The sequence below is a fragment of the Tachyglossus aculeatus genome, chromosome X3 (genome assembly GCF_015852505.1).
Source record: "Tachyglossus aculeatus isolate mTacAcu1 chromosome X3, mTacAcu1.pri, whole genome shotgun sequence".
Lineage (NCBI taxonomy): Eukaryota > Metazoa > Chordata > Mammalia > Monotremata > Tachyglossidae > Tachyglossus > Tachyglossus aculeatus.
The window spans coordinates 24,908,179-24,924,335 of NC_052099.1; the positions used below are offsets into that span (position 1 = coordinate 24,908,179).

At 42.7% G+C, this 16,157-nt stretch overlaps 1 protein-coding gene across 1 annotated transcript; it reads left to right on the plus strand.

The window, feature by feature from the left end:
• The first annotated feature begins 524 nt into the window (after positions 1-524).
• Positions 525-15,549, plus strand: CMBL (carboxymethylenebutenolidase homolog). The gene is made up of 6 exons (XM_038770357.1): positions 525-697; positions 4,827-5,060; positions 8,565-8,672; positions 12,112-12,254; positions 13,599-13,690; positions 15,303-15,549. The coding sequence occupies exons 2-6, from the start codon at positions 4,846-4,848 to the stop codon at positions 15,480-15,482; spliced, it is 738 nt and encodes a 245-aa protein (XP_038626285.1). The 5' UTR covers positions 525-697; positions 4,827-4,845; the 3' UTR covers positions 15,483-15,549.
• The last annotated feature ends 608 nt before the right edge of the window (positions 15,550-16,157 follow it).

Sequence of the window (16,157 nt, forward strand, 5' to 3'; positions counted from 1 at the left end):
GAGACAGAGAACAAAACCAAACATACTAACAAAATAAAATAAATAGAATAGATATGTACAAATAAAATAGAGTAAAAAATTAAACTCCATCCTGCCAGCGCTAAGCACAGTGCTTGTCAGACAGTAAGCACTTAACACCAGCATTCTTATCACTGTAGAAATAAAGAAAAGAATATGCCCATGTTGCAAGTCAGGGTTTCCTTCATATTCTTTGAGGTTCATATCTTTTTTTCTTCTCTGCTTTTCCACCGTTTGTGCTGAGGAGAGCCGCAGTCAGGGCGAAAAGCATCTTGAGGGCCAACTAATTCCTTTCATAGTCCATTTGTCGCCTTTAAAGCATTCCCCCACGGATACGTTTTGAACACAGATGCATCCATTTAGTGGGAACAATGTTCTGCTCGGGAAGAAACAGCCAAGCAGCAGCTTGGATGTACAGCTACAGAAACCTGAATTTCTCTTTCATTCCATCACATCCGTTTCCATTTCTGTCCATCTCCGACAGCTCGGTTGTCAGCTGGCCCAGCTCCTCCTCTCCTTTGCTCCCGTCCTTGCGTAAGAAGACCACAAGACCAGTTCCCTGCTTGCCTGCTATTTCATTATTCACGGAGGCTGGAGGGGAATCTGAGATTTTCCAGGCCCTGGAAGAAACTACGCGATTGCCACTTTACTGTTTCAGATTCGAGCAGGACAAACCAAGGTATGTGCACACACGTTGGCCCAGTGTAACGTAGGAGAAGGGGAGCTATTTTGCTGAAACTGCATTGTGGTTCAGATGAGGATGCAGTCTTTATTTAAAGCAGAATTAACAGGTGTTTGCAAGGGTGGCTAGCTGCTGGATGCATTCAATCGTATTTATTGAGCGCTTCTGCGTGCAGAGCACTGTATCAAGCGCTTGGAAAGTACAAATTGGCAACATACAGAGACCCAACAACGGGCTGGGAGAGTCCAGGGGCTGCCCTTCCTCCCGGAGGCAGGGGATTGGACTAGATGACCTCTCAAAGTTCCTTCCAGTTTTATGCCACTGCGGTGAATTATATTATTTGATTCTATCCTCACCAACCCTCAAATCTTGCCTTTTAAAAATCCACTGCTAAAGTACATATTACTGCTATATTTGGGTTTTGCGGTAATAATAATCATCATCATCATCAATCGTATTTATTGAGCGCTTACTATGTGCAGAGCACTGTACTAAGCTCTTGGGAAGTACAAATTGGCAACATATCGAGACAGTCCCTACCCAACAGTGGGCTCACGGTCTAAAAGGGGGAGACAGAGAACAAAACCAAACATACCAGCAAAATAAAATAAATAGAATAGATATGTACAAATAAAATAAATAAATAGAGTAATAAATATGTACAAACATATATACGTATATACAGGTGCTGTGGGGAAGGGAAGGAGGTAAGATGGGGGGATGGAGAGGGGGATGAGGGGGAGAGGAAGGAAGGGGCTCAGTCTGGGAAGGCAGACTGATAATTAATAATAATGATGGCATTTATTAAGCGCTTACTATGTGCAAAGCACTGTTCTAAGCGCTGGACGTAATTATGGAAGTAATACTTCCATAGGTACTTTTAAAAATTAGCAGAAACACAAGCGTTAGGAAGAATTCTTCCCCCCTACCCCCCCTTCAAAGCCCTACTGAAGGCTCACCTCTACCAGGAGGCCTTCCCAGACCAAGCCCCCCTTTTCCTCAGCTCCCCCCTTCCCCTCCCTATTACCCCTACTCGCTCCCTTTGCTCTACCCCTCCTCCCTACCCCGCAGCACTTGTGTGTATATGTACATATCTATAATTGTATTTATTTCTATTAATGCCTGTTCACTTGTTTTTGGTGTGTATATATCTATAATTCTATTTATATTGGTGCCCTTGTTGCCTGTTTGCTTGTTTTGATGTGTGTCTCCCCCCTTTAAGACTGCGAGCCCGTTGTGCGCAGGGATTGTCTCTGTTGCTGAATTGTACTTTCCAAGTGCTTAGTAAAGTGCTCTGCACACAGTAAGCGCCCAATAAATATGACTGAATTAATTGAATGAACTGGAAAGGTACATTTTGTGCTTACTTGATTCCCAGGTTAGAGCTGACATCCTTCCCATTTTAGAGACCGATGAAGGTCTTGTTAGTTAACGTACTTTTTATGATCACTGCCTTGGGTTACTTTCCCAAGCACTTAGCATGGCATGTTGTACATAGTAGTTTCCAAATAAACCTGTTACTGTTACTACTGACGTGCCATTAGAAAAAGTGAGGTGTGTAAACCTGCAATATTCTCCATGATCATCCCTCACTAATATAAAACAGTTAAAAGCCTGATCTTTCTTAGCTCAGACCTGAAAATAAGCACTGGATGGCCTTATCAAAATAAAATATTCAACTAGCTCAGGGCAGGCTCATAGTAAGGAAGAAAGAAGGCATATTGTCCGTGATCTGGAAATACGTGATTTTAAAACTGGTACCGGTGGCTTGGAAAAAATAAAAACTAAATAAATAGGGAAACTGAAACCTATGGATTCTCATGCTTTCTGCCCAAGTATTACCCTGGAAAGGAGGCAATGCCTTCTAGACTGTAAGCTTGTTATGAGCAGGGAGCATGTCTGCTAATTTATATTCATATTTATTTATATTAATGTCTTTCTCCCTCTCTAGACTGTAAGCTCATTGTGGGCTGGGAATATGTCTGCTTATTGTTGTACTCTCCCAAGTGCTTAGTCCAGTGCTCTGCACATAATAAGCGGCCAATAAATACTATTGATTGATTAATTGATTGATTGAGGTGCTCTCAGCTCTCAGGCAGAGGACACTTCCCCCAGGAGGTTGAGGGAAGAGTAGGAGGTAAGAAGGGAATGATATTTTCTATTACAGTTGGTTGAAAACTGAAGTCATGTGAGGAGAGAGGTGGCAGAAAGTCCTGGGGCTCGGTGAATGTTTGCGACCATCCCAGAGGAAACCGCCACTCATTTGTTCAGTTTGCTGTTCAGAGGTCAGCCCGGAGGAGAAATCATTTCAGGGCCTTTGCTCACAATAAAGATAAAAGGCAAAATAACTAAACTGGCAGTGCAGAACTGTTTAATCATTAATGTCTAAGTAGATATTGAGAATAACAATCTAAAATTTTGGAAATTGGCCATGAGGAAGAGAATCAGCATGGCCTAGTGGCAAGAGCACGGGCTTGGAACTCAAAGGACCTGAGTTCTAATCCCAGCTCTATCAATTGTGTGATTTTGGGCAAGTCACTTAACTTCTCTGTGCTTCAGTTTCCTCAACTGTAAAATGGTGATTAAATATCCCATTAAATATTCCTTCCTACTTAGACTGTGAACCCCATGTGGGACAGGGAAAGTGCCGAATTAAGTTGTATCTACCCCGGCATTTAGAGCAGTGCTGGACACGTGGTAAACACTTAAGAAATACCAAAAAAAGAGGAAATGGGTAAATGTTTCTGAATGCCTTAATTTCTTTTCTTCTTGATAGTGTCAGATCATCTGTTTATAATCAATCATCTTAAAAATCTTCTTATAGCACTTATTCCTAGGTTTCTGATAAGCAGGCATGAAGACATTCCCCAGCTTATCCTCACCTCATTCTTGATGATGATGATGATGGTATTTGCTAAGCACTTGCTATGTGCAAAGCACTGTTCTAAGCGCTGTGGAGATACAAGGTGATCAGGTTGTCCCACATGGGGCTCACAGTCTTAATCCCCATTTTACAGATGAGGGAACTGAGGCACAGAGAAGTTAAGTGACTTGCCCAAAGTCACACAGCTGACAACTGGCGGAGTCGGGATTTGAACCCATGACCTCTGACTCCAAAGCCCGGGCTCTTTCCACTGAGCCACGCTGCTTCTATCTTTGTCATAGTATCCCCACAGCCACCTCAGCATCTATGAATTTTCCTGACTTATTTGTCACTGATTATTTATTCACCCATGCTTATTTGCAGCTATTTATCTGTCAGTTACTAGAGCCTAGTCCATTTTTGTTAGCTCTCTTTTTCACTTCTTTTGAATCAATCAATCAATCACATTTATTGAGCATTTACTGTGTGCAGAGCACTGTACTAAGCACTTGGGAAGTACAAGTTGGCAACATATAGAGATGGTCCCTACCCAACAGTGGGCTCACAGTCTAGAAGGGGGAGACAGAGAACAAAACAAAACATATTAACAAAATAAAATAAATAGGGTATGTACAAGTAAAATAAATAAATAGAGTAATAAATGTGTACAAATATCCCCAGGAGTCTAGTTCAGGGCTTTGCAAACAGTATGACTCCAGTAAATATAGTTGATAAGATGTTATTCTAGCACAAGAACGAAATAGATGGGAAGAAAAAGTATAAGCTGAAGTCAATCAAATAGTGGTATTTAGGAACACTGATCATGTGCAGAGCACTGTAGTAAGCACTGAGGAGAGTATATAGAGTCGGTAGACACGATCCCTGCTTTCAAGGAGATTAAAAAAGAAACAGTGTTTTCTTTACGCTTGAAAGTAAACTGGCCTGGTGGAAAGAGCATTTGCCTGGCAGTCGGGGGACCTGGGTTCTAATCCCAGGTCTGCTGCTTACATGCTGTGTGACCTTGGGCAAGTCACTTAACTTGTCTGTGCCTCAATTTCCTCGTCTGTAAAATGAAGATCCAAAACACGTCCTCTCTTTACTTAGACCGTGAGCCCCATGTGGGGCAGTTTTCTTTGTCCGATCTGATGTTTCGACCCCGGCGCTTAGCACAATGCCTGGTCCGTAATAATAATAATGATAATTGGTAACTACTTGGACTTCGGTAGCTGTTTGCCTTCAACTACGGCATTTCTATCTCTACAGCCCAACTTCAGTGTTAGCAATGGCGAATGAAGCCCAGCCTTGCCCGTGTGACATTGGGCATAAGATGGAGTATGGGGGTATGGGAAGCGAAGTGCCAGTTGAGCACATCCAGGCTTATCTCCGCAAGCCACCATCCAGCACAGACAAAGCCGTGATTGTCGTTCAAGATATATTTGGCTGGCAGATGCCAAATACCCGCTACATAGCAGACATGATTGCCGCCAACGGATATACGTACGTATAAAACCTTTGATGTCGCTTCTGCTCAGAGCTCTGTCGGTTTTGTTTTCTAGTCCATCAAAACGAAACGTTTTTCATAGTAGTAATAGTTTCTATTACTCACGCTCTGCTCAAGCGTGGCTCAATGGAAAGAGCCCGGGCTTGGGAGTCAGAGGTCATGGGTTCAAATCCCGGCTCCGCCACTTGTCAGCTGTGTGACTGTGGGCAAGTCACTTAACTTCTCTGTGCCTCGGTTCCCTCATCTGTAAAATGGGGATTAAGACTGTGAGCCCCCTGTGGGACAACCTGATCACCTTGTAACCCCCCAGCGCTTAGAACAGTGCTTTGCACATAGTAAGCGCTTAATAAATGCCATTGAAGCAGCGTGGCTCAGTGGAAAGAGCACGGGCTTTGGAGTCAGAGTTCATGGGTTCAAATCCCGGCTCTGCCAATTGTCAGCTGTGTGACTTTGGGCAAGTCACTTAACTTCTCTGTGCCTCAGTTACCTCATCTGTAAAATGGGGATTAAAACTGTGAGCCCCTCGTGGGACAACCTGATCAACTTGTAACCTCCCCAGTGCTTAGAACAGTGCTTTGCACATAGTAAGCGCTTAACAAATACCATAATTATTATTATTATTATTATTATTAATTTTAGGGTGTTTGGGATTAGTACTGGGCATTAAGTTTCTAATGAGGTGAGTGGAGGTGATCTATATGTCACCAGCAAACCCTGTGTCATGTGTGCCATGGCGTTAGTGCATTCCAGGATCCAGAGAGTCTTCTACGGGGCATCGTGACCTGATGGGGCACTGGGCACCAGGTACAAAATCCATTCCAAAGAGGACCTCAACCATCATTTTGAAGTATTCAGAGGCATCTTGGGGACTGAGTGCTGCAGTTTGGACCAGAAAAAGCAAGGACAGCAGTGTGTCTCCTCACAGCTCTGATCTCATTTCCTTCTCCTGTAGCCATGCTGTCCTCTGAGTTGGCCAAGACATTTTCTTCTCATTTTGGGGAGACTATCTTTCCCATGGGTGTTCCCAAATAGAACATTATCTCCCCCTCCTCCCCCCTCCATCCCCCCGCCTTACCTCCTTCCCCTCCCCACAGCACCTGTATATATGTATATATGTTTGTACATATTTATTACTCTATTTATTTTACTTGTACATATCTATTCTATTTATTTTATTTTGTTAGTATGTTTGGTTTTGTTCCCTGTCCCCCCCCTTTTAGACTGTGAGCCCACTGTTGGGTAGGGACTGTCTCTATATGTTGCCAATTTGTACTTCCCAAGTGCTTAGTACAGTGCTCTGCACATAGTAAGCGCTCAATAAATACGATTGATGATGATGATGATATGGTTGTCTGTATTTATTACTCTATTTTAGTTGTACATATTAATTCTATTTATTTTATTTTGTTAATATGTTTTGTTCTCTGTCTCCCCCTTCTAGACTGTGAGCCCACTGTTGGGTAGGGACCGTCTCTATATGTTGCCAACTTGTACTTCCCAAGCGCTTAGTACAGTGTTCTGCACACAGTAAGCGCTCAATAAATATGATTGATTGAATGAATGGAATAATTCATAATGCAAGGTGGAAGACCTAGAACACAGACAACCCAACCGTTCGAGATTTACTTTCTAGACGCCTCAGATCCCTGGACCCCCTCTCTTTGCCCCCCCTATGCAGAGATCATTCCAGTCCCTGAGATACACGTCCAGAGAAGCTTCAGGAGGCCTGGGCAGTCATTGTTGTAGTGTATTCTCCCAAGTGCTTAGTACAGTTCTGCACACAGTAAGCGCTCAATAAATACGATTGAATGAACTGAATCCTATCTATTGAGCTCTTACTGTGTGCAGAACTGTTCTAAGCACTTGGGAAGTACAAGTCGGCAACATGTAGAGATCAATCAATCAATCAATCCTATTTATTGAGCGCTTACTGTGTGCAGAGCACTGTACTAAGCGCTTGGGAAGTACAAGGCGGCAACATATAGAGATCAATCAATCAATCCTATTTATTGAGCGCTTACTGTGGGCAGAGCACTGTACTAAGCGCTTGGGAAGTCCAAGTTGGCAACATATAGAGACAGTCCCTACCCAACAGTGGGCTCACAGTCTAAAAGGGGGAGACAGAGAACAAAACCAAACATACCAACAAAATAAAATAAATAGAATAGATATGTACAAGTAAAATAAAAAGATGGTACCTCCAGTAAAATTCCCAACTATGGTTTTGCCAGCAGAGGGTACTTTGGAAGAGCACAGCTTGTGGTCATCAGGGAAAACCCATACTAAAAAGGTTTAGCCATCCAATCAATCAATCAATCAATCAATCATATTTATTGAGCGCTTACTATGTGCAGAGCACTGTACTAAGCGCTTGGGAAGTACAAATTGGCAACACATAGAGACAGTCCCTACCCAACAGTGGGCTCATAGTCTAAAAGGGGGAGACAGAGAACAAAACCAAACATACTAACAAAATAAAATAAATAGAATAGATATGCACAAGTAAAATAAAAAGATGGTACCTCCAGTAACATTCCCAACTATGGTTTTGCCAGCAGAGGGTAGTTTGGGGAAGCGCAGCTTGTGGTCATCAGGGAAAACCTATACTAAAAAGGTTTAGCCATCCAATCAATCAATCAATCAATCAATCATATTTATTGAGCGCTTACTATGTGCAGAGCACTGTACTAAGCGCTTAGGAAGTACAAGTTGGCAACATATAGAGATGGTCCCTACCCAACAGTGGGCTCACAGTCTAGAAGGGGGAGACAGAGAACAAAACATATTAACAAAATAAAATAAATAGAATTAATATGTACAACTAAAATAGAGTAATAAATACATACAAACATATCATCATCATCATCAGTCGTATTTATTGAGCGCTTACTATGTGCAGAGCACTGGACTAAGCACTTGGGAAGTACAAATTGGCAACATATAGAGACAGTCCCTACCCAACAGTGGGCTCACAGTCTAGAAGGGGGAGACAGAGAACAAAACATATTAACAAAATAAAATAAATAGAATTAATATGTACAACTAAAATAGAGTAATAAATACATACAAACATATCATCATCATCATCAGTCGTATTTATTGAGCGCTTACTATGTGCAGAGCACTGGACTAAGCACTTGGGAAGTACAAATTGGCAACATGTAGAGACAGTCCCTACCCAACAGTGGGCTCACAGTCTAAAAGGGGGAGACAGAGAACAAAACCAAACATACTAACAAAATAAAATAAATAGAATAGATAGGTACAAGTAAAATAAATAGAGTAATAAATATGTCCAAACATATATACATATATACAGGTGCTGTGGGGAAGGAAAGGAGGTAAGATGGGGGGGGGATGGAGAGGGGGACGAGGGGGAGAGGAAGGAAGGGGCTCAGTCCGGGAAGGCCTCCTGGAGGAGGTGAGCTCTCAGCAGGGCCTTGAAGGGGGGAAGAGAGCGAGCTTGGCGGATAAAGTTGGGGTTTCCCTTCATCTTGCAGAGTCATCTGCCCAGACTTCTTTGCAGGAAAAGAGCCTTGGCAACCAAATGCCGATTGGTCCACTTTCCAGGACTGGCTGAAGACCCGTAATGCCAGAAACGTTGACAAGTAAGTTGGGAAAAGCCAGTTACCCTTTCAGGTGACGCAAGGTACATTGTAACTAATCGGGGGGTCGGGGGGTGGGGGGGTCCGGCCGGCCAGCCGCCTGCTCAAAGCACGAATTAGCACCTCCCCACTTTCAAAGTCTTAGAGAAGCAGCGTGGCTCAGTGGGAAAAAGCCCGGGCTTTGGTGTCAAAGGTCATGGGTTCAAATCCCAGCTCCGCCAATTGTCAGCTGGGTGACTTTGGGCAAGTCACTTCACTTCTCTGGGCCTCAGTTCCCTCATCTGGAAAATGGGGATGAAGACCGTGAGCCCCCCGCGGGACGATCTGATTACCTTGTAACCTCCCCAGTGCTTAGAACAGTGCATTGCACATAGTAAGCGCTTAATAAATGCCATTATAAAAAAGTCTTACTGAAAGCACGTCTCCTCCAAGAGGCCTTCCCCCGCTCCACGCTCATTTCCTCTTCTCCCACTCCCTACTGTACCACCCTTGCACTTGGATTTGGAATAATAAAGGCATGCCTCCGCAGCGTGGTTTAATGGAAAGAGCACGGATTTGGGAGTCAGAGGTCCTGGGTTCTAATCCAGGATTCGCCACTTGTCAGCTGTGTGACCTCGGGGAAGTCACTTAACTTCTCTGGGCCTCAGTTACCTCAGCTGGAAAATGGGGATTAAGACTGGGAGCCCCACGTGGGACCACCTGCTAATCTTGAATTTACCCCAGCGCTTAGAACAGTTCTTGACACATAGAAAGCGCGTAACAAACACCATCATTATTATTATAGGCTGCTACATTACAGAAGCATCGTGGCTCAGTGGAAAGAGCACGGGCTTTTGAGTCGGGTCATGGGTTCAAATCCCGGCTCCACCACTCATCAGCTGTGTGACTTTGGGCAAGTCACTTAACTTCTCTGGGCCTCAGTTACCTCATCTGTAAAATGGGGATGAAGACTGTGAGACCCCCCCCATGGGACAACCTCATCACCTGGTAACCTCCCCCCACTTAGAACAGTGCCTTGCACATAGTAAGCGCTTAACAAATTTGATGCCAACTTGTACTTCCCAAGCGCTTAGTACAGTGCTCTGCACACAGTAAGCACTCAATAAATATGATTGAATGAATGAATGAACAAATGACATTATTATTATTATTATTACATAAATACTGGGATTAGAACAGTGCTTGGCACATAGTAAGTGCTTAACAAGTACCGTCATTATTATTATTATTGCCCACTAGTATCCACGCTTGAACCAGTACCTTGAACCTGGGGCATGTCCTGACAGGGTGACCTAGAACAGATTTTCCCTTTTCTCAGTCCAGGGGAGGAGGTTCTAGGGAGAGGAAAAAGCAGAATAGAAATAAAGCTGGGCAAGACATAAGCACAAAGCAATGCAGCTTTTACAGAGACGCCATAGAGTAAAAATTTAACTCAGCTATTTTACAAATCCAACCCTGACCTAGCCCTTCATGTCTTTCACGCAGTCAATTAAAAACTGCTGCCAGTTTATTTCAAAGCTAAAACGGATTCCTCCGAATACCTTGTTATTGACATGCTATCAAGGTATGAAATCTCTCAGAACTCAGATATGTAATGTACTCACTGGTCAAGTGTGACCAGCTCTGATGGTGACGAAAAAAATCCGAAGGTCAAATTTCTCTTTGGTGAACAACGCTCCCATTAACTTTCAAATAGGCGCCGGGTTTGAGTCATCTCCAAAGGGGTCCCAACCAGGAAGAGATTGTCTCAGAGGGGGATCCCTTAATCTTCAGCCCAAGTTGGCAGATAATAATAATAATAATGATGGCATTTATTAAGCGCTTACTATGTGCAAAGCACTGTTCTAAGCGCTTAATGACTTTGTCCAAGTTGGACAAAGAACACTGATTTGCATTCTAACTTTGATGTTGGATTCATGTCCTTTTTGTCCCATTTCTATCAGTTTAATTTCCTCCAGAAGGCTCTAGCTCCAAGGGACCACGATCTTAGATGCAGGGCCCTGCCTGAGGGGCAGACCCAAGGGCCAACGTGGATCCGGTAGCTCAGAGCCGCTTTTGTCCCAGCACTAAATTGTGGCGAGACCAGTCAGCAGCGCGGTGGCCGCTGGATTCAGTCACGCTTGAGTGTCTCCAGGACCTGTCACCCTCCCCACCGAGTCATTTTGGAAGTGGTTCATACATTAAAATCAAATGGGCGGAAAAGGGGGAAAAAAAACCAGTCCAACACCCTGGATTTTCTTTCCACCCACACTTGAGACACATTTGAGCACTTACTCTTGCTTCTTCACCTTTGTTGGTTTGCAAAATAGCAATCCCAGCAAGTCCGCAATCCCAGAAAGGACTACTGTTGTGTAAATGGATTAATGCCAAAGTGGTGGCAAAGCCTGTGCTCTTTCCACTGAGCCACGCTGCTTCTCTAAGCCACTTAGAGAAGGCTCTATTTATTTTATTTTGCTAGTATGTTTGGTTTTGTTCTCTGTCTCCCCCTTTTAGACTGTGAGCCCACTGTTGGGTAGGGACTGTCTCTATATGTATGTTGCCGACTTGGACTTCCCAAGCGCTTAGTACAGTGCTCCGCACACAGTAAGTGCTCAATAAATACGATTGGTGATGATGATGATGATGGTGGCATTACGGGTTCACGGGGAGGTGCTGACTACGTAATAAGTATGTTAGTATGTTTGGTTTTGTTCTCTGTCCCCCCCTTTTAGACTGTGAGCCCGCTGTTGGGTAGGGACTGTCTCTATATGTTGCCAATTTGTACTTCCCAAGCGCTTAGTACAGTTCTCTGCACATAGTAAGCGCTCAATAAATACGATTGATGATGATGATGATGATGATGATGATGTTGGGTAGGGACTGTCTCTATATGTTGCCAATTTGTACTTCCCAAGCGCTTAGTACAGTGCTCTGCACGTAGTAAGCGCTCAATAAATACGATTGATGATGATGATGATGATAAGCTTCAGCTCTCGTACCAGATAGGGCTCTGGTGACTGAAAGAGTTAAAGCTGCTTTCATGAGGGGTAGACTTTGGCACTGGAAGAATCAACATAAATATTTGCAATGATTTAGCAGAATTGGCAGACTTCATTCACTCACTCACTTGTATTCACTCATTCATTCAATCTTATTTATTGAGTGCTTACTGTGTGCAGTCCACTGTACGAGAAGCTTAGGAGAGTACACTATAACAGAGTTGATACACACGTTCCCTGCCCACAAGAAGCGCCCAACAAGTACACAATAAGAGAATATGTTCCCTACTCCACGGCAGACCCAGAGAAATAGCCTCCTCCCACTCAATTTGCATTGGCATAAAAATGTAAATACCTTTAAAGGCACTAAATACTACTCTCGATGTTGATGTTCACAGATTAATTTTCTTTCAAGGGGTTTTTAGAATAGAATGGTAATTCTTTGTGATTTTTACCTGTTTCAGAGAAGCAGAGGCTGTATTGAGGTATCTGAAGAAGCACTGCAATGCCAAGAGGATTGGGATTGTTGGGTTCTGCTGGGGTGGAGTTGTTGTTCATCATTTGATGGTGAAATATCCAGAATTCAAGGCCGGGGTGTCAGTGTACGGTAAGCCTTTAATGTGACTAGAATTCTGTAAATAGACACTGCAGTCTAACACTACTGATTAGGCTAAAACTAGTGTGCCTTCAATCCAGCAGCTCTATCAAAACAAAGTGGAGGAGATGAAGTAGATTTGCTACAAAAGTGAGCCAGGGCAAGGTTACCCATTGACAAATCAAAAACTAACAATCATGTGGCCTAATAATAATAATGATAGTGGCCTTTGTTAAGCGCTTACTATGTGCAAAGCATGTGCTGGGAGGATACAAGGTGATCAGGCTCATGGGGCTCACAGTCTTAGTCCCCATTTTGCAGATGAGGGAACCGAGGCCCAGAGACTCAATCAATCGTATTTATTGAGCAAGATACTTAACATTTCATTAATAGTAACAATAATAATGGTTTTAAATGCTGGCTTTGAGCTAAGCGCTGGAGAACAGCATCACTTCTAGTGGAAAGAGCATCTGCCTGGGAGTCAGAGGACCTAGGTTCTAATCCCGACTCCACCACCGGTCCGCTCAGTGACCCGGGACAAGTCACATAACTTTCTGTGCCTCCAATTCTTCGAGTGCTAGAATTGGCTGAATGGATGATGCACCTCAGGATGCCGGGAAATATAACGGGAAAAGCTCGTAGGATTTGAATTTGAATCAGGGAGAGCTGTGGCCTCTCTGATGAGAGGACGGAGGGAGTTCTAAGCCACGGGTACAGTGTGATCAAAGGAACAGAGGCACGAGAGTGGAGAGTAAAGTGCAGTTAGATTGGCTTGGAAGAAACAAATACAAACAGCTGGGAAATAGCGGGAGAAGAGGATCAGTATGGTGGGGTCAGATGGCGGAAATACTTTTAGTGCTCAATTGATTACTGGGAAATAAATAATAATAATGATGGTATTTGCCAAGCACTGTTCTAAGCGCTGGGGGGGATACAAGGTCATCAGGTTGTCCCACATGGGGCTCACAGTCTTAATCCGCATTTTGCAGATGAAGTAACAGAGGCCCAGAGAAGTTAAGTGACCTGCCCAAAGTCACGCAGCTGACAAGTGGCGGAGCCGGGCTTAGAACTCATGACCTCTGACTCCCAAGCCCGTGCTTTTTCCACTAAGCCACGCCGCTGGAGATGAGCCCGCTGTTGGGTAGGGACCGTCTCTCTCTGTTGCCAACTTGGACTTCCCAAGCGTTTAGTACAGTGCTCTGTGCTCAATAAATACGATTGAATGAATGAATGAATGAATGTGGCTGAAAATTCATCTCCCTTTTAGATTGGCTGGTAGTAGCTACTGAAGCAAACAATGTTCATATGTCAGGTTTAAGTCACCATTTAAATATTATCTTTTTCAACGTATTCCAGGCATCATCAAAGACACTGAAGATGTGTATGGTTTGAACAATCCTACACTTTTCATTTTCGGAGAGAAGGATATTGTAATTCCTCTTGAGCAGGTAAGTTGTTACTTCAAAACCCAGTGGACTCACCTATATTTTTAATCCTCTCTAGTGGTTTACAAACATTTCACTATCAGCTCCACAGCTCTTAAGCAATTTCCACTAAAGGAACAGGAGAGGTGTTTATCGATTCCTCTAAAAACTAACAGTTCCACACTGTCCTGTATATATGTATATATATATATATATATATATGTATACACCTGTATATATGTATATATGGTTGTACATATCTATTACTCTATTTATTTATTTATTTATTTATTTTACTTGTACATTTCTATCCTACTTATTTTATTTTGTTGGTATGTTTGGTTCTGTTCTCTGTCTCCCCCTTTTAGACTGTGAGCCCACTGTTGGGTAGGGACTGTCTCTATGTGATGCCAATTTGTACTTCCCAAGCGCTTAGTACAGTGCTCTGCACATAGTAAGCGCTCAATAAATACGATTGATTGATTGATTGATTGATTGATTGTCCTTTCGACTCAGATGCAGCAAGGCCTAGTGGAAAGAGACTGGATCAGGGAATCTGAGGATTTGGGTTCTAATCCTGGTTCCATCACTTGTCTGCTGTGTGACCTGCGGCAAGTCACTTCACTTCTCTGTGCCTCAGTTTCCTCCTCTGTAAAATGATATCCCATACCTGTTCACCCTCCTACTTAGACTGTAAACCCCGAGTGGGACAGGGACTGTGTGCAGCGTGATTAACTTGTATTTACCTCAGTGCTTAGAACAATGCTTGACATGTAGGCACTTAACAAATACCATAATCACCAACCTGAAGTGCCCCTGTTGCACAGGAGAAAATGACCAAGAACTTTAATTTTCGTTAAGTTCTGTTGTACGAAACGCAGGATCTAGAGTCAGCAAGGATTACTTGATAACAATAAATTTTGGTTTCAGTAGCTAAAATATAAACAGCAGTGACCTCGGTATATGATCTTTGTCAGTTCTCCCTCTTATATAGCACAAGTGCTCTGAGTAACATTTAAATTGGCATTGCCAGGTGGGATTATACAGGGAAGAGAAACTCCTAATAATAATAATAATAATAATAATAATAGTGGCATTTAAGCGCTTACTATGTGCAAAGCACTGTTCTAAGCACTGGGAGGATACAAGGTGATCAGGTTGTCCCTCATGGGGCTCACAGTCTTAGTCCCCATTTTGCAGATGAGGGAACCGAGGCCCAGAGAATCAATCAATCGTATTTATTAAGATACTTAGCATTTCATTAATAGTAACAATAATAATGGTTTTAAATGCTGGCTTTGAGCTAAGCACTGGAGAATATAGAGAATAATAAAATCGGACATAATTTCTGACCCATACAGGGCTCCCAGTGTGAAAGGGAAGTAGAACAGGTATTAAATCTTCATTTACAGAAGAGGAAACTGAGGCAGAGAGAAGTCAAGTCATTAGCCCAAGGTCACAGAGGGGTCTAGAGGGGTCTGTCCACCCTGAAGAATAGCCATACTGGTGTCCAGTGGAAAGGGCACTGCTCTGGAAATCAAGAAATGTTTTTTTCTAGTTGGGGTGCTGTCATTGGTGGCAAATGTCAATCAATTATTTCAGTTAAGACTGAATCGTCAAATACTTTTTTTTACAGATTAATGTGCTAGAAAAGAAGCTGAAAGAACATTGTAAAGTTGATTATCAAGTGAAAATCTTCCCTGGACAAACTCATGGATTTGTGCATCGGAAGAGAGAAGATTGCAAACCTGAAGACAAGTCATGTATCGAAGAATCAAGGAAGAATCTGATAGATTGGCTGAACAAGTACATGTAACAAATGGAAAAAGGAAAGTTTTGCAAACAATTGTCTCCCTTCCCTGGTCCATAATTCAGTATTCCTTAAAAATTTGATAGGATTTCCCTTTTCTTTACAGAATGTATCACTCAAACCCAAATTTTCATCTTTCATCTGTTCACGAGTAGTTAGTCCTAACACAATTGATTCATTTCTGGAGTAAATACAAAGGAAATTTAAATACCTAATGAAGTTGAATGCAAAAATCACTGTCTATGGCCAGGCTTACATACCTGCTTGCATTTAGCTAAACATTTACGATCCTAAAGTTGATAAGCTATAAAATAAATATTTGAAATAGAGAGCACATGGAAACTCTTTCACAAGCTCAATTGTACTTTCTCTGTTCTCATAACTACTCCTGAATTTCAGTGCTTTTTGAGGTACCGAAAGTACAGCCCAATTATCAGGCCTCACCTGGAAAAAACCTATTGCTGAGCTATCTGAGAATTTCACCTGCTCTAATATGAAGAGTGAATTTTTCCTTTGCCAAAGAGTTCTTGATGCAGGTATGTTGAAAAGTAGAAAAATGAGAGTTGTGTAGCGTATGGCAAGAGGCTTCAGCATCACTTCTAGTTAACACAGCTCTTTTCTAGTCCATTTTTCTGTAGTCAAAGAAAGCAAAAAGATTAGTAGCCCCTTTCATGAATACTT

Excerpts from the sequence above, each read along its gene's own strand:
- CMBL (XM_038770357.1), top strand. The coding sequence starts at position 4,846 with ATGGCGAATGAAGCCCAGCCTTGCCCGTGTGACATTGGGCATAAGATG. Across the intron at positions 5,061-8,564 it reads ATTGCCGCCAACGGATATAC|AGTCATCTGCCCAGACTTCT; the intron begins GTACGTATAAAA and ends TTCATCTTGCAG. Across the intron at positions 13,691-15,302 it reads TTGTAATTCCTCTTGAGCAG|ATTAATGTGCTAGAAAAGAA; the intron begins GTAAGTTGTTAC and ends TTTTTTTTACAG.